The sequence below is a fragment of the Oncorhynchus tshawytscha genome, linkage group LG32, assembly GCF_018296145.1.
Source record: "Oncorhynchus tshawytscha isolate Ot180627B linkage group LG32, Otsh_v2.0, whole genome shotgun sequence".
NCBI lineage: Eukaryota > Metazoa > Chordata > Actinopteri > Salmoniformes > Salmonidae > Oncorhynchus > Oncorhynchus tshawytscha.
The window spans coordinates 11,821,534-11,840,406 of record NC_056460.1 but is presented as its reverse complement, the minus strand read 5'-3'; the positions used below and the strand labels follow the sequence as shown (position 1 = coordinate 11,840,406).

The window sequence follows — 18,873 nt, the reverse complement described above, 5'->3', positions numbered from 1 at the left end:
TTTGACTGCTGTTCTCAGTTGGTTACCACGGTAAATGTCAACACTCACTTTCTGTTTTATTCTATACTTATCTCCCTCTTCTCCTCCACCACAGGTTTGGTAATCACAGATCTGAAACGGTTGGACTGATGGAAGTAGTAGGGTGGTCACCTTGTTTAAACTTAACCAGTCACTTCTAGATCTATGCTACCTCTCCCCAGGTTTGGTCATCACAGATCTGAAACGGTTGGACTGAAGGAAGTAGTAGGGCGGTCACCTTGTTTAAACTTAACCAGTCACTTCTAGATCTATGCTACCTCTCCCCAGGTTTGGTCATCACAGATCCGGTTGGACAGGTCACCTTGTTTAAACTTAACCAGTCACTTCTAGAATGCTACCTCTCCCCAGGTTTGGTAATGACGTGCAGCACTTCAAGGTCCTGCGTGACGGGGCTGGGAAGTACTTCCTGTGGGTGGTCAAGTTCAACTCTCTCAACTCTCTGGTGGACTACCACCGTTCCACCTCTGTGTCCCGCAACCAGCCCATCTTCCTCAGGGACATCGAGCAGGTCCCACAGGTGAGGGGACACACACACACACACACACACACACACACACACACACACACACAGGGGACCCTCATCGATCATATCTGTTTTCCCTTTTTTATTACTTTCGAAAAGCCACTTTTCTCCTAAATCACTCCTCCTTTTACCTTATCAGTAATCACAAATGTTCTGTTTATTCTGTCCTTATCTCCCTCTTCTGCTTCTTCTCATCCTCGTCGTTCTCCCCCCTCCCCCCAATACACACACACAAATACACGTACATACACACACACAAATACATGTACGTACATACACACACACACACACACACACGTACAGTGCCTTCAGAAAGTACTCACACCCCTTGACTTATTCCACATTTTGTTGTTAGAGCCTGAATTTAAAAGTGTATTACATTTATTTTTTCCCTCACTCATCTACACACAATACCCCATCTTGACAAAGCGAAAACATGTTTTTAGAAATGTTTGCAAATGTGTTCAAAATGAAGTACAGAAATATCTTGTTTACATAGGTATTGACACCCCTGAGTCAATACTTTGTAGAAGCACTTTTGACAGCGATGACAGCTGTAAGTCTTTCTGGGTAAGTCTCTAAAGAGCTTTTCACACCTGGATTGTGCAACATTTGCCAATTATTGTTTTCAAAATTCTTCTAGATCTTGGTGGTGGTTGGTCATTGCTAGGCAACCATTTTCAGGTTTTGTCATAGATTTAAGTGAATACTGTAACTTGGCCAATCTTCAAATAGATACCGTTTGCAGGGCATAGGAAAACCTCCCCGGTCTTTGTGGTTGAATCTGTGTTTGAAATTCACTACTTGACTGAGGGACCTAGTCATAAAACAAAACACTATTATTGCACCGAGTGAGTACATATGACTTAAGCAAATGTTTACTCCTGAACCTATTTAGGCTTGCTGTAACAAAGGGATTGAATACTTATTGACTCAAGACATTTTAGCTTTTCATTTTTTTTAAATGAATTTGTAAAAATGTCCAAAAACACAATTCCACTTTTAACATTATGGGGTATTGTGTGGACAAAAAAAAACATCTCAATTTAATCTATTTTAAATTGAGGCTGTAACACAACAAAATGTGGAGAAAGTCGAGGGGTGTGAATACTTTCTGATAGTAATGTATGTATACACAGCGCTGCACATCATACGGAATACCAGGGAAATCCTCATCGCTGACAATCATTTAATGAGATTGCGTCACGTAATCTCATCTAAGCAATCATGCAAAACACAGCTTAGCCGATTACCAGTGAACTACAGTTCACCAAGCAAATTTGCAGGCAAATAGCTTAACCAACATGGAGACCATAGTGAATTATGAGACAAATATACAAGTAGAAGTACAATAGGTAGTTGGAAAAAAGGGTCATGTTCATTAGGCACCAAACAGAAGAGAACTGACTTTAACAGAGGGTCTACTACACAGACCAAAACTAAACACTTAATTTCCTATTCTGTTGCAAAGCGTTTTAAAACATTATCTGTTGCGTGCCCTAATGAACATGATCCATGACTATGTCTTGGCTAACTTGCCCGACTACCCTCATCACGTATTCTAACCCATGTGTTTCTCCTCTCGTCTCTCCAGCATTCAACGTACGTACAGGCGCTGTTTGACTTTGACCCTCAGGAGGACGGCGAGCTGGGCTTCCGACGCGGCGACTTCATCCAGGTCCTGGACAACTCCGACCCCAACTGGTGGAAAGGCGCTTGCCACGGCCAGACAGGCATGTTCCCGCGCAACTACGTCACGCCAGTCAACCAAAACATGTGATCATGTCACGTCCGTCAACCAAAATATTTGACTGGCTAAATGAATAATGACATGGTCCCCCCCATTGGCCCATTTACACCCCCTCAGGACTTTGAGGGACACTTCAGAAACACAGACCTAAATGAGGAATGGGAAGTGGAGCAAAAACCCTGCAAAGACCGAGCGAGAGGCAGATTTCATTACTCAGACTCTACAGTTGACTGTGGATTCTTTGATGCAATGAGGGAGACACACGGAACAGAGATGCATTGCAAAGGAACCTAAGTTGGAGTAAAAAAAACAAACACAAGGGATCCGGCTATAGCTCGACTCCGGCATCGGCCTCCCTTCCTATACCTTCTTTGTTTTCTTTCTTTACGCATGACATCACCATTCTATGTTTCAGTCTATTAGACAGACAATGAAGAAGATGTCAGAGACCAAAGACTCTGGTCTCGTGTGTTATTCATATCAACCCAGCTTTGGGCTCTCAGAGAAGGACCATGGACTGGAGAGAAATTCTATTGTTATCAATGTGTATGTATATCTATAAATATTTCTAGTTTGAGCCTATTTTAGTGTGGTGGGTTTTCAATTAATTTACTTGATTTCTTCCCTATTTGTAGGCCTACATATTGTCATTTTCTAGGATCATATTCATTTGGTACCAAATGGAAGGAAACTGATCCAAACAGAGAGGGAACTACCTGAACGGAATAAGAAACACTAATTTGAGTTTTTTGTAGTAAAACGTTTTGTTACGTTTTGAAACTGTGTGCACTAATTAATATGACCCAGATCATGCACAGTCTCTGAGACAAGAAGCTAAATGGTTTTTATGTGATCGGGAGTTATTCAATACAGGAAGAATATTTAAGGTGGAAATCTAATTTGGAAAAGGATTTCTACTTTGTTCTGGTATGAAAGCGGAAGCGCGGCTATCAGCTGGAACAAATTGTGTCCTTTTTTACCCGTTTAGACATGTAGGCGCTTTCTGCATTCTTAAATGTAGCCATCTTTCTCAATAAAATCAGAGACAATGGTATAGAGTTTTAAGTCCATCCGCAATCAATAGACTTAACTGATGATGGGGCTGATTCAATATGACCTAAATGTAGCTAAATTGGGTTGAACGGGTTCTTTATGGAGATTGCTAGTGGTTGACTGGGTTGAAACGGCAGTATCCTTATCATTAGTTCTATGAAAGAAGGTGTTGAATAGTGTACAGATGAGCGCGCTACACTCACTGATTTCACCCTGCGTTTGTGGAAGTTGGGTAGTGCCTTTTTCCATCTCTGGTGTTTTTTTGTCTCTCCAGGTTGACCAATGAGCGTTTTTTAAGCAGCAGATCACAGAGATACGGTGACCAATACAATGTCTCCATTCTCCACACATACCGGCCATTGGTTAGGGGATACCTTATGGGAACCCCAGTCTGAATCTCTAAACCCATCTCAGCTCTGCGGTCTCTTCTGTCTCACTTTCAAGTATGAAAATTCGATGAAAGAGAAACATGTTTTGTGCCAGAGGGTGTTGTTATGTAGTGTTTCCCTTGAGGAATGACTAAATGGTTTGATGTAAATGTGCAGTGTGGATCTATGTTTAACAGAAGGACATGCGTATGACAAAGTCTTGTTTTGTCTGATTATGGGACTTATCAAAAGGGCTTTTGGAATTCTATGCGATTTAGATGCGAACACATGATCTGTCGGTTTGGTTGCGTCTAAAGGGGGACATTTTTGCTAGCGGGCGAAAAGAAGTCACAGAAAAGGTAGTTTAGCGTTTCCTGAAAGAGGGGACATAAAGTGCTTGATCTGGGAAACATCTTCAGTATCTATCCTTCAGTCAGTGTCTGCATGTGACGGAGGCAGAATGGAATCCTCCATCTTGATAAAAAGATTAAAGGACCAATGATGCTGACAAACTGACTGTAGATCAGGACGACAAGCGCAACGGGTGGGGTCATTGACCTCTTGAGCTTTGTGTCCACAACTCTCTACTTTGGACTTTTTTGAGAATCTTGAGGAGGACCTCAAATCCAAGGAATTTCATATTATCTCTCCTCCACTCTGCTTGTTATTCCCTATCTACACTCATTGATTTGAAAAACTACTCGAATATGCTTTATGGTTTGTTGAAGTAAAATGGCTGAAATACACAGAGGCAGGTCTAAAGGGAATATGCAGGAAGTGGACCATGCAAGTTTTTTCAATGGTATTTCTAGCCTGCAATGAACTGCAATGAGCCATTCCAATGAACTGATACTACGATTGACTTGCAGGTGTTTGAAAATGCAAGGGCGCGAGAAACCTTGCTTACGTGGTTTGTCTATGAACTGTAGCCTGGCTGTGTGTCACCTTGCTGTTGTTGCAAGCCCCCCCCATTCATAGTTCAGTATGTCACATTATGTAAAAAAAAAAAAAAAAAACTTTAAAAAAACAAGTGTGACGCGTGTGTGTATTTACTTCTTCAGGTGTGTCTGTATTCTCAGCCAATCATATGACATGTATGACCCTGAAGTTTTCCTGACCATCTGATCTGGAGTATTTCCAAGTCATGTCACGTGTTCAGGGAAAATTCCTGGCCCTAGACCTTATGTGATTACAGGGGTCAATGTTTCAGCAGGTATAGAGTTGAGACTGGTACCCTATTGGTTGACTCTTAGCCTGGTTGAACCAGATTGAACGCTGCGTTCAGCATTCAGTGTCTTCTACCAGGCTAGTTGACACTACCAGACGGTGAATTCCGCTGCTCTCAAGGGGCCTGATAAATAGTCCAAAACGTTGATGTCTAATTACGCTGTCTCTAGGTTCCTGGACAGCCTTGCACTCTCCTGTGGTCAATATTTACACTCTCCTCAGTCAGTCAGCCATTCATTACAGTGTGAAGGCCGCTGGCAAGTGTACCATTCATTAAGCCGAGTTAAATAAGACACAACGGTGCACTCAGCACTCACTATTGTTTCACTTCGGTGACAATAGTCTCCAGTCTGCTTCTATGGTTTATTTCCTCGTTCACTCAATTGCAGCCGTCTGACTCGCGTTATTCCAGAGTGGGATCATACGGTGGTAGACAGCTAAGACGATGTGATTGTTTACATTATGCTGGAAAGTCTTTGTATGTATGTCTATCTGACATGGTTCCTTTTATGTCATTTCATGATGTGCACGTATTAAAAACATTATTTTTTTTACATTTCCGTTTTCAAACTGGAGGATGATGTCCCCTGATGTCTGTCACAGCATTTGATTTCATTTGAACGTAGATAGACGACAGAATAATAAAACGATCACTATGAAGAAGCTACTGTTGTGACGTTGGTTACTTCTTGCTGACGTGCGTATGTTTCAGATTAGTACAATGCACATTTTCTTATGAGGAAGTTTTACGCATAGAAATGAGAACATTATGGGCCATTCAAAACTGTTTTTTTCAATGTAGATTCTCCATTTGAGAATGCTTTTAAATCCAGGACTAGGCTTCATCTGGGGAAACTGGCCCTGTATCTCTATGGTTACTCCACTATTTCACCACTTGAGCACAACAGAGAGAGTTCCTACAGAGCATGGAGGAGCAATGTAGCAGATTGGATGTGGGCTCTTATCATGGGTCATGTTTGGTTACACTCAACACCAAAAACTGTGACACAATGTTTCAAAAGAGAAAGATGCTGATTTAACTGGGTGACATATGTAGTCAGAAAATATGCCCAAGATCAGTTTGACCTGTACCCACTAATGGTTACTATTAGAACTAGTCTAAGTTGTCTTATCCTAGATATGTGTTCACAGCCCAGACAGTCTGATATAGGGTCAGTATAGCCTTTTAGATATGATCAAATGGACAGTGGTGGGGTGGGGTGGCTGATCCTAGATCAGCACTCCAACGCTGAGAAGCTTTATAAATACGGGCCCATAGGCTCCCTCTACCCAGTAGCGTTGCGTGGATAAAATCACCGGGGAAGCCAAGCCAGTTAAAAAAATAAAAAATGGTTCTGTGATAATCACGTTGTTTGTTCTATAACCTGTTAGGCCTACAGATCAATGTCAAGGCATATGAACTAAGGCTGAGACTGTAAGAAGACATAGTGGCAGAATACATTCAACCACACCTTTTGTTTCCTTACAAAACCAGAGAGCAACATCTGTCCTGTGAAGTCCACAAACCATTTTACATGGAACAAACCGTTACATGACTTACAGCAAGGTAATGTTTCCAACATTTTCAGACTACTAAACAACTATTGATTTAGAACCACAGAGTTACTGCAATTCGCAAGGAAAACAGGAGCTGCCTTCACTATTCCAGAACCATTTCAACATCAACTAATCACCTCTGCTTAGTCTAATCGAGTGGCAACTAAAAGATACCCAAAACGTTTTAGTCCAATCAACGTAAGCTAAATATGTGGCTGTCCATGGTATTGATTTGTGTGTGTGTTTGGTATGTGTGCGTGCAAGTAGAAGAAACATGTTGACTCACCCTACTTCTGTCATCTTCTTAATTGTTGCATCAACAGTCTATGACACTGGCTTCCCTTGACACTTTCTTTTGGTGCACCAGGACCAATCATAGCTGAGCTCACTCAGTTTAGCTCAACACTGATTTGGCTATTCTTTTTTTTAAATTATTATCAAGGGAGGCCAAATGGTCATTGGCTTCCCTTGCATTCAATGCTACTGGCGGCAACAATGTCACTCTTTTTGACCAGACGGCATCAGATAGATACGTTTGGATGCTTTCTCCAGTGAGATACATTCAGCCTCTTGCGAATTGAAGGAAATTGATGAAACACGGGGAGACGAAAGATACATTGTTTTGTATGTGTTTATTCTTGGCACATTTTTGGCGGGAAGCCTGGCTTCCCTTGGCATCCATGAATACACGCCCCTGCCTCTACCTGGAGTGTATGTATGTAATAGAGATTGTCTCTCTCTGGTTTGGGAGGGGTTGTCTCACCCATCCTGCTGTCAGTCATATGTATGACCCATCTCCAGATCAAAGTCAGTGTTTCGGGTGGAGGAGCCACTTCTCCCTGACATGAACTTCCTGTCTGAAACACATGCAAAACCCCTTCCGTTGCCTCACACTGGTTTCTTTGTCTGCTCTAATCTAATCTGAGGTTTTGATCTGTGTCTGTTAGACTGTGCTGTTCTTTCACATATTGGCACACCCCCGCTCAGTGTGTTCACAGGGAGGAGGATCCGTGGGAAGTTACTCACCTAGACAGGAGAGAAGTGAATGTTGAAGAAGAGGTTAACTGGTCTAGCCCAGTGCTCTAGTAGTCAACTATAGTGTAAATGTGACATGCTGTCTATCTATGATGTACATGCATTTGCATCATGGTACCCATACCATACTTGCATAATGAATGACCCAATGGCCCTATCTAGCGGTTTGCTCTTGTGAGGCTTTGGTACTCTGGCTCTTTCTAGTAAGGCCGGCAGGTGGTCATAGATTATATACTGTGTTATTAGCACCATCTGCTGGCAATACAGCAATTACAGTACAAAAATACCAAACACCAACCACTGCGACAACAGAAAAGATTTAACTGGTAACTAATTAAGAGAAGCCTATTCTAAAAAGATAATATATTATGAATCTTGTGTTTTAGTGCACCCCCCCCGCCAAAAAAACACTACACCCTATCTTGCAAGAGGACACACCGCATGTCACCAGCATCAATCTGCGGAAAGAAGGGGTGCTGAGGGTGCAGCTGGAAAATCTGAATAAAACATATATACAGTACCAGTCAAAAGTTTGGATACACCTACTCATTCCAGGGTTTTTCTATATTTTGACTATTTTCTACATTGTAGAATAATAGTGAAGACATCAAAACTATGAAATAACACATATGGAATCATGTAGTAACCAAAAAACTTTTAAACAAAAACATTTTTTATTTGAGATTCTTCAAAGAAGCCACCCTTTGCCTTGATGACAGCTTTGCACACTCTTGGCATTCTCTCAACCAGCTTCATGAGGTAGTCACCTGGAATGCATTTCAATTAACAAGTGTGCCTTGTTAAGTTCATTTGTGGAATTTCTTTCCTTAATGCATTTGAGCCAATCAGTTGTATTGTGACAAGTTAAGGGTGGTAAACAGAAAATATCCCTATTTGGTAAAAGACCAAGTCCATATTATGGCAAGAATAGCTCAAATAAGCAAAGAGAAACGACAGTCCATCATTACTTTAAGAGATGAAGGTCAGTCAATCTGGAACATTTCAAGAACTTTGAAAGTTTCTTCAAGTGCAGTCTCAAAACCCATAAAGTGCAATGATGAAACTGGCTCTCATGAGGACCGCCACAGAAAAGGAAGACCCAGAGTTACCTCTGTTGCAGAGGATAAGTTAATTAATTAGAGTAACCAGCCTCAGAAATTGCAGCCTAAATAAATCAGGCCTTCATGGTCGAAATTCTGCAAAGAAACCACTACTAAAGGACACCAATAATAAGAAGAGACTTGCTTGGACCAAGAAACACGAGCAATGGACATTAGACCATTGGAAATCTGTCCTTTGGTATGATGAGTACACATTTTAGATTTTTGGTTCCAACCACTGTGTCTTTGTGAGACGCAGAGTAAGTGAACGGATTATCTCTGCATGTGTGGTTCCCACCGTGAAGCATGGAGGAGGAGATGTGATGGTGTGGGGGTGCTTTGCTGGTGACACTGTGATTTATTTTTAATTCAAGGCACACTTAACTAGCATGGCTACTACAGCATTCTGCAGCGATACGCCATCCCATCTGGTTTGCGCTTAGTGGGACTATCATTTGTTTTTCAACAGGACAATGTCCTAACACACCTCCAGGCTGTGTGAGGGCTATTTGACCAAGAAGGAGAGTGATGGAGTAACATGGCCTCCACAATCACCCAACCTCAACCAGATTGAGATGGTTTGGAATGAGTTGGACCACAGAGTGAAGGAAAAGCAGCCAACAAGTACTCAGCATATGTGGGAACTCCTTCAAGACTGTTGGAAAAGCATTCCAGGTGAAGCCAATGATGTTTAGGTATCTGCCTCCAGCTCTATCAGTAATACATACCCTAATACATAAACAATAAAGTACATACGGGTGACTAATTGCAAATTCTGGTTATTTGTCAGAAAGCAGAGATGGTTGCGTCAATGAGGGAAGTCGGTGAGAAGAATGAGGAGGGCAACTGTATAGATACTGCCGAGCTGGAGAAGGCTGAAGCCAAAATCAAAGACCTCCAGAGGCAGCTGCACAGGAAAACCTTCTCCATAGAGAGATTCCAGGGAAGTGCTGGTGATATATGGTTTTACACCGGACTTCATGACCTTTCTGACCTTTTACGACTTCCTCCGACCAAAGCAAAGTGGCCAGCTGCACTACTGGGGCTCTGTTTTCAAAGGGAAGCCGGCAAAAGATGGCCAAGAGTTGGGGAGACACAGACAGCTTGGTCCCATGGATGAACTGTTCCTGGTCCTTTATTCGTCCCCGAATCAGACTTTTAAGGAGGGACCGTTGCTGACTGCTTTGGCGTTTCGGTACAATATCATGTATCATCGTTTCAAGCAGCTGCCCAGTCTGCAGTTTGCACAGAAGCGTATGCCTGTCGCAGTCAAGACAACATACCCGAACTGTCGAGTCATAGTAGACTGCACAGAGGTTTTCATTGAAAGCCACCCAGGCTTGCCGCACAGTCCTGCACCTGGTTCAACTAACATGACCAAGGCCTTAGTGTGCATTGCACCTCATGACTCCGTTATGTACATGTTTGGTCTGTATGGGGGGCCAACCTCTGACAGACAGGTCTTTGGGGGAAGTGGACTACTGGACATGCTGGAAGCAGGGGACGGGTACTGGCGGATCTGAGTTTTGACATCCAGGACTTACTTGTTTCCAAAGGAGTCTGTCTCTGTAGCACCATTTGTGAGGGGGAAGTCTCAGTTCACTGCTCCAGAGATGTGTGACACCCGTCGCATTGCTCACCTACAGATTCATGTTGAACCTGCCATTGAACGGGTGAAAAGACTTCTCCAGCAGCAAGTTCCCATCAGCATGTGCTCAGAACTGAATGAGATCTGGCACATACAGTGCCTTGCGAAAGTATTCGGCCCCCTTGAACTTTGCGACCTTTTGCCACATTTCAGGCTTCAAACATAAAGATATAAAACTGTATTTTTTGTGAAGAATCAACAACAAGTGGGACACAATCATGAAGTGGAATGACATTTATTGGATATTTCAAACTTTTTTAACAAATCAAAAACTGAAAAATTGGGTGTGCAAAATTATTCAGCCCCTTTACTTTCAGTGCAGCAAACTCTCTCCAGAAGTTCAGTGAGGATCTCTGAATGATCCAATGTTGACCTAAATGACTAATGATGATAAATACAATCCACCTGTGTGTAATCAAGTCTCCGTATAAATGCACCTGCACTGTGATATTCTCAGAGGTCCGTTAAAAGCGCAGAGAGCATCATGAAGAACAAGGAACACACCAGGCAGGTCCGAGATACTGTTGTGAAGAAGTTTAAAGCCGGATTTGGATACAAAACAAATTCCCAAGCTTTAAACATCCCAAGGAGCACTGTGCAAGCGATAATATTGAAATGGAAGGAGTATCAGACCACTGCAAATCTACCAAGACCTGGCCGTCCCTCTAAACTTTCAGCTCATACAAGGAGAAGACTGATCAGAGATGCAGCCAAGAGGCCCATGATCACTCTGGATGAACTGCAGAGATCTACAGCTGAGGTGGGAGACTCTGTCCATAGGACAACAATCAGTCGTATATTGCACAAATCTGGCCTTTATGGAAGAGTGGCAAGAAGAAAGCCATTTCTTAAAGATATCCATAAAAAGTGTTGTTTAAAGTTTGCCACAAGCCACCTGGGAGACACACCAAACATGTGGAAGAAGGTGCTCTGGTCAGATGAAACCAAAATTGAACTTTTTGGCAACAATGCAAAACGTTATGTTTGGCCTAAAAGCAACACAGCTCATCACCCTGAACACACCATCCCCACTGTCAAACATGGTGGTGGCAGCATCATGGTTTGGGCCTGCTTTTCTTCAGCAGGGACAGGGAAGGTGGTTAAAATTGATGGGAAGATGGATGGAGCCAAATACAGGACCATTCTGGAAGAATGGAGTCTGCAAAAGACCTGAGACTGGGACGGAGATTTGTCTTCCAACAAGACGATCCAAAACATAAAGCAAAATCTACAATGGAATGGTTCAAAAATAAACATATCCAGGTGTTAGAATGGCCAAGTCAAAGTCCAGACCTGAATCCAATCGAGAATCTGTGGAAAGAACTGAAAACTGCTGTTCACAAATGCTCTCCATCCAACCTCACTGAGCTCGAGCTGTTTTGCAAGGAGGAATGGGGAAAAATTTCAGTCTCTCGATGTGCAAAACTGATAGAGACATACCCCAAGCGACTTACAGCTGTAATCGCAGCAAAAGGTGACGCTACAAAGTATTAACATAAGGGGGCTGAATAATTTTGCACGCCCAATTTTTCAGTTTTTGATTTGTTAAAAAAGTTTGAAATATCCAATAAATGTCGTTCCACTTCATGATTGTGTCCCACTTGTTGTTGATTCTTCCCCAACCCTGGTTTGAATGTCCTGGCGTGGTGTGGTGGTCTGGGCCGCTGGCCCTGGGGTCCCATGTGTTTGTGCTGTCGCGTTCAAGTCGGGCCGCTGTCTTCCTGGCACGGACACGCCTCCTGGCTTTCCGGTCTCTCTCTCGCACTGTCTGTCCAGTAATTAGTATGTAATTGAGCATACATTTCATTACATTTCAAATAGAAAAAGGTATCTGTTATAAGTATGTTTTTGAACATATACTCACCATCAACATGGAAGACAATTTAAGTGTATATCATTTAGGTACAGCTCACATTTTTTGGGGAGCAAGATTTCTGGGCAAGCAAGTGTTTTTTTGTATGTTAAATGTTCTAACTATCTTAGTGTTTATGGACATTTAAAGTATAGTAGTGGTCATTCACATTTTCCTCTTTGATTATATGCTGTGTGTGTGTGTGTGTGTGTGTGTGTGTGTGTGTGTGCCAATGTTTGTGTTGCTTCACAGTCCCCGCTGTTCCATACAGTTGTCTTTATCTGTTTTTGAAATCTAATTTTACTGCTTGCATGATTTACTTGATGTGGAATAGAGTTCCATGTAGTAATGGCTCTATGTAGTACTGTGTGCCTCCCATAGTCTGTTCTGGACTTGGGGACTGTGAAGGTCAAGGTGCGACAAAACTAGGGCCTGTAGGACCTGCCTTGTTGATAGTGTTGTTAAGAAGGCAGAGCATCACTTTATTATAGACAGACTTCTCCCTATCTTAGCTACTACTGCATCAATATGTTTTGACCATGACCGTTTACAATCTAGTGTTACTCAAAGCAGTTTAGTCATCTCAACTTGCTCAATTTCCACATGATTTATTTCAAGATTTGGTTGAGGTTTACAGTTTAGTGAGAGTTTTGTTCCAAATACAATGCTTTTAGTTTTAGAAATATTTAGGGCTAAATTATTCCTTGCCACCTGGGGAATTCCCTGGGGAATTCCTGATTCTAACTGGATTATATTTGAGAGGCTTCCATTAAAGAACAGCCTCTGTGTTCTTTCTGTTAGACAAGTAACTATTTATCCACATTATAGCAGGGGGTGTAAAGCCATAACACAAGTTTTTCCAGCAGCAGACTATGATCAATAATGTCCAAAGTCACACTGAAGTCTAACAAAACAGCCCACACTATCATTTTATCATTAATTTCTCTCAGCCAATCATCAGTCATTTGTGTAAGTGCTGTGCTTGTTGAGTGTCTTTCCCTACAAGCATGCTGAAATTCTGTTGTCAATTTGTTTACTGTAAAATAGCATTGTTTCTGGTCAAACACAATTTCTTCCAGAAGCTTACTAAGGGTTGGTAACAGGCTGATTGGTTGGCTATTTGAACCAGTAAAGGGGGCTTTACTATTCTTGGGTAGTGGAATGACTTTAGCTTCCCTCCAGGCCTGAGGGCACACACTCTCTAGTAGGCTTAAATTGAAGATGTGGCAAATAGGAGTGGCAATATCGTCTGCTATTATCCTCAGTAATTTTCCATCTAGATTGTCAGACCCTGGTGGCTTGTCATTGTTGATAGACAACAATCCTTTTTTCACCTCTTCCAAGTGGCCCCACCCCTCTCCAAAGTTCACAGTTCCTAAGTAATTTCAATACACTTTTATAACTCAAAGAAGTCTTCAACTATAAGGTGCTTTTTTGAGCTCTCCTAGCTGTGCCGTTGAGGAACTAGAACAAGCACACTTGTAGTTGTTGTGTTTGGAACACAGCCCTGCATCCCCGCCGTCACACAATTGCTGTTGTTTAAGCAATCCAAAAACATACCATTATAAATCACAATCTGGGTCAGGTGGGCATCATTTGAAAGTCTGTTCCATTGCCAACATGACTAGCTAAGTTATGAAATCCGATCTTACAATGTTAGGCTTCCACCGGGTAATTCATAGAAACAGATCGTAATTTTGGTGCGCATTAAAAAGGAGTCATGCGTGCATTCAGATTTGTGTTCTGCTGCCAATTTCCCTCACAATAGACTCATTCGGCTCATTCTGTTTTCGAGCAACCCGGGGTAGGAAGCCATGTTACCTTGTAACTGTACATCAACCATAGTGATCATAAACACTAACACTGTATTTGACGTGAGTTTGATTATGTGGGTCCTAGTGTAAAGGGGGTACTCATCTGCATGTCACTCCCATTCTGAACCAGAACATAAGACTGTGAATAAAGCCAGCCGCTGTTGAGCCTCAGACATGTCTGTTGCTCATTCACATTCACAGGTGAAAGAAGCGTCGAACATATCCCATTGTTGACACAATCAAGCTACATCCACGGCAGCTGGACTGCTATTAATTCACACAAGTCAGTCACTCATGAAACAAGATAGAATAGCTTTATTAGGCCTTGGACAAAAGTAGTATTTCGATTGAAAGCTGAAGAAACCAGACCAATATTAACAGATGAAACAACTCTGTGGGTACACGTACCGTATACAACAGGCAGAAGAAACATAGAAAGCTGAAGAGACCGCTTCCTTTGACCACCTAAGCGTACGAAGTGTCGTTTAGTTAGTAAAACGCCACATTTTTTTGTTTCTTTTTTGCCTCCCTCACATCATGAGATGATATCCGGCTAATGTATGTATTATACGTCAGAAGCAGGAAGAGTGAGGAAGTGCTCATCAACAAATTTGTGTCAAGGTGCAGGCAACAAAAAAAAAAGCGACTTAGATATTCCTGGGTAAAAGTATGACTTTTATGTGACTCCTCATTCATGATTTCTTGGTGAGCATAGGCAACATACCGTATGTAAGAAACAGAACCTCTCCAGAAGGGAACACGCAGTCCTGCCATAGGCGATCACCGAACAGAACTCGACACACCTCCATTCCTCTCTGTCTGGAACACCACGTCGCATCAATGTGTTCCCATAATGGCCACTTGCCCCATTACTCAATAGTAGTACGGATGTTTCGAACTCAATCCGAGCTGGTCATCTGAATCTACTACAGCTGACGAAACTCTTGTCAAGTCTTGCTGCTTATTTTAGGTGGATATTCCTGAATTTTGAGCTGCATCTCATGTCCCACAGGTGCATCTTCATCTCCTTCCACCACGATCCCATCTGGGGAAGCAGCCAGGAAGGGAGATGGTGTGTGCACCACTAGGCCGGAGTTCTTCACCTTGTAATGTGGGCTAAGGGCTTTGAATGCATCCTGCTCATGCTCTTTACCAAACTCTGTGTGTATGGTTGTGAACAGGATTGGGTTTGTTAGGTTGTCAGCTAACTTTGTGTGCTTCGTTTTCCTCCTGATCACAGCGAAGAAGTTTGAAGCTGTTTTCTGTTCCATCCGCTCCTAGTGCCACATCATGGTCACCATACAATGTCACTCAGCTTTGTTGCTTCCTTGGACACTTTAGTTGGCCTGTGCCATGACTGAAGTCTGTCTGTACCCGTGTCCTCAGGAGGGATGTTCTTGTGTGACAGGTTCTGGTTGCAGTGCCCCTCTACACTGACCACACAGATGCGCATTGCAGCAAGGGGAGAGCCACCCGGGCAACACGAGGCGCTTCTCTTGTTTTCATTGATGACAATAACTCTGCCTTGATAAGCACTACATTACTCTCCTCCAGCTGTAGTGTTGACAAGCATCCTTTTCACATATCCATCTTTGAAAAACGTGGATCCATTTGCCTTATTAGCTCAGGTCAGCTGCTCTACGGTACTAGCTATGTTTATGTAGATACCGTATGTCCGCGAGAGATGACGGCAAAGATGACAACTTCTGCTCTAGTGGGGTGGATGTAGACCCACTTGTAGCCGGCCTACAATGGCCAGGCGTGCTTCAATTAGAAAAATCAGACTTTCGTAAACTCTTCTGATTAAGTGATTAGATTGTTAATCAGATCTAAGAAATAATATCACATAGTGGCCACTGTCTTTGACGTTAGATCATATTGGTCAACCTTTGAAAGACGAAGTAACGTTAGAGTCCTCGTAAATAAATGCGGCGTCATTTTGGCGGAAAGTGTTACCCGGGGTACGTTCAGTTCGATTTAACGTTTGCTACGTTGAGGACCGGTTTGTGCTGAACGACACGTTTCCCTAAAACTTTCTTGTAGGGATGTGTTATTATCAGGTTTATCTTGACTGATTTGCGTTATATATTTTTGATTTGATTTTGTATAATCAAGCATATGTTTATTTTCTTACCTTTTAATCAAGTCTTATAAATGAAGATGTCTTATTTCACTAGAGTAGCCTTTGCCGATTTTGGTTGTTCACTATTTGAATCGGTCATTTTTCTATATTCCGTGAATATTTTATTTTGTAAAACGGTATTGTTAACATTTTGAAACTGAAACCGTTAAAGCTTGAATCCTTAGTTAAAACAATAACAAGGCGGCCAACCCACCTCTGTTTTGATAAGAAGCTGAGGGATGGGCCTGGAGAAATGTAACCTCTCTCAGATTCATAGACAGAGTGATGGATGCAAGGACTGACCATCCATGATATCAACATGTTTTGAGGCTATGCAGTGTGTGTTTACAAACATTGAAGTAAAACAAGCTTATATTCTGGGTACAAATGATTCTAGCAACAACAAAAACATGTGTCATGTTACAAATGACTTTGTTGTTTTGTTTACAGTTTGGTTTATGCCTATCATATAGTCAATTTAAAGTTTGTTTCCCATACAGACTAGAGAACCACGTTTCTCATAGAGGGCTGTAAAATAAAAGTTTACCCCAAATCCTATCTATCACCATTTTATTACAATGAGGGGATTCTATTAAACAGGCACGAGTGTACCGGGCTATGGCTCGTCACATGACAGGCCGACCCTGTGAGGGTGGCACACCCTGCTCTAATCGGACAACAATCTGCAGCGCTCGGTTATATTGTCAAGGCAGCATGATCCATCGTTCAGAAACATGGCAATGCAGATAAACGTTTTTATCAAAAGGAATCTCTTTTGCATGTGAAAACACAGAATCCTACGCATTACTCCATGTGCTTAACCTACCTTACTTTTGTATTGAGACAACTTTGTCATTGGCCAGAAAAGTACAATCACTTTTCACCCGGTGCTAACTATGTCTACTCAGGCGTCCAAACCAGATTAACAGAATACCTTCAACAATTTATCGTCATTCTTTCTACAGCCCAGTGGTTGAAAGCGTGAGAAATTTGGTCCAAAGACCAAAGTAATCTGTGCCGCTCTGTCATTTTGTCAACAAGGCAGAATGGTGCATCATCCATTTTTTTTTCAATAAAATAAATGTTAGAAAATTCTATCTAATTTTCATTGGGATGGCAGATCAATCTCAAAAGCAATCACTTTTGCATGTGAAAAAACTTTGAACAGGGCACATGGCTCACACCCAGGAGGCAGCCTGGTTCCAAAACGAATGCAATGAACTTTCACCTGGTACAAAACACACCTACTCAGGCGCCCGGGCGAGATTAAACAAACCCCCTCATTGTAGCTGAGCATAACCCTTTTCCTAGGTGACTCCTGCCCCGTAGCACTCACATCTGTAGCCACTTCAATTCACAAAACCGCCCCAACAGATCCACAGATGGCGCAATCTCTATTGCACTCCACACTGCCCTTTCCCACCTGGACAAAAGGAACACCTATGTGAGACTACAGCTCAGCGTTCAACACCATAGTGCCCTCCAAGCTCATCACTAAGCTAAGGACCCTGGCACTGAACAACTCCCTCTGCAACTGGATCCTGAACTTCCTGACAGGTCGCCCCCAGGTGGCGAGGGTAGGCAACAACACATTTGCCACACTGACCCTCAACACTGGGGCCCCTCTGGAGTGCGTGCTTAGTCTCTTCTTGTACTCCCTGTTCACCCACAACTGCGTGGCCACGCACGACTCCAACACCATTATTAAGTTTGCTGACTACACAACAGTGGTAGGTAGGCCTGATCACAGATGACGACGAGACAGCCTATAGGGAGGAGGTCAGAGACCTGGCAGTGTGGTGCCAGGACAACAACCTCTCTCTCAACGTAAGCAAGACAAAGGAGCTGATCGTGGACTACAAGAAAAGGAGGGCTGAGCAAACCCCCATTCACATCGACGAGGCTGTAGGGGAGTGGATCGAGAGCTTCAAGTTCCTTAGTCTCCACATCGCTAAGGACCTATCATGGTTCAAACACACCAAGACAGTTGTGAAGAGGGCATGACAATGCTTATTCCCCCTCAGGAGGCTGAAAAGATTTGGCATGGGACCTCAGATACTACACTGTTCAAAAAAATAAAGGGAACGCTTAAACAACACAATGTAACTCCAAGTCAATCACACTTCTGTGAAATCAAACTGTCCACTTAGGAAGCAACGCTGATTGACAATACATTTCACATGCTGTTGTGCAAATGGAATAGACAACAGGTGGAAATTATAGGCAATTAGCAAGACACCCCCAATAAAGGAGTAGTTCTGCAGGTGCTGACCCCAGACCACTTCTCAGTTCCTATGCTTCCTGGCTGATGTTTTGGTCACTTTTGAATGCTGGCGGTGCTTTCACTCTAGTGGTAGCATGAGACGGAGTCTACAAACCACACAAGTGGCTCCGGTAGAGCAGCTCATCCAGGATGGCACATCAATGCGAACTGTGGCAAGAAGGTTTGCTGTGTCTGTCAGCGTAGTGTCCAGAGCATGGAGGCGCTACCAGGAGACAGGCCAGTACATCAGGAGACGTGGAGGAGGCCATAGGAGGGCAACAACCCAGCAGCAGGACCGCTACCTCCGCCTTTGTGCAAGGAGGAGCCGGAGGAGCACTGCCAGAGCCCTGCAAAATGACCTCCAGCAGGCCACAAATGTGCATGTGTCTGCTCAAACGGTCAGAAACAGACTCCATGAGGGTGGTATGAGGGCCCGACGTCCACAGGTGGGGGTTGTGCTTACAGCCCAACACCATGCAGGACGTTTGGCATTTGCCAGAGAACACCACGATTGGCAAATTC

The 18,873-nt window shown here is 42.9% G+C and overlaps 1 protein-coding gene across 1 annotated transcript in view; it reads left to right on the top strand.

The window, feature by feature from the left end:
- LOC112230281 (growth factor receptor-bound protein 2) overlaps window positions 1-5,623 on the top strand; it is a 33,877-nt gene extending 28,254 nt beyond the window's left edge. The window contains exons 4-5 of the mRNA XM_042310680.1: window positions 388-556; window positions 2,157-5,623. Coding sequence (XP_042166614.1) covers window positions 388-556; window positions 2,157-2,342 — 355 coding nt within the window. The 3' untranslated portion in view covers window positions 2,343-5,623. The remainder of the gene's footprint in view (window positions 1-387; window positions 557-2,156) is intronic.
- Window positions 5,624-18,873: the final 13,250 nt, after the last annotated feature.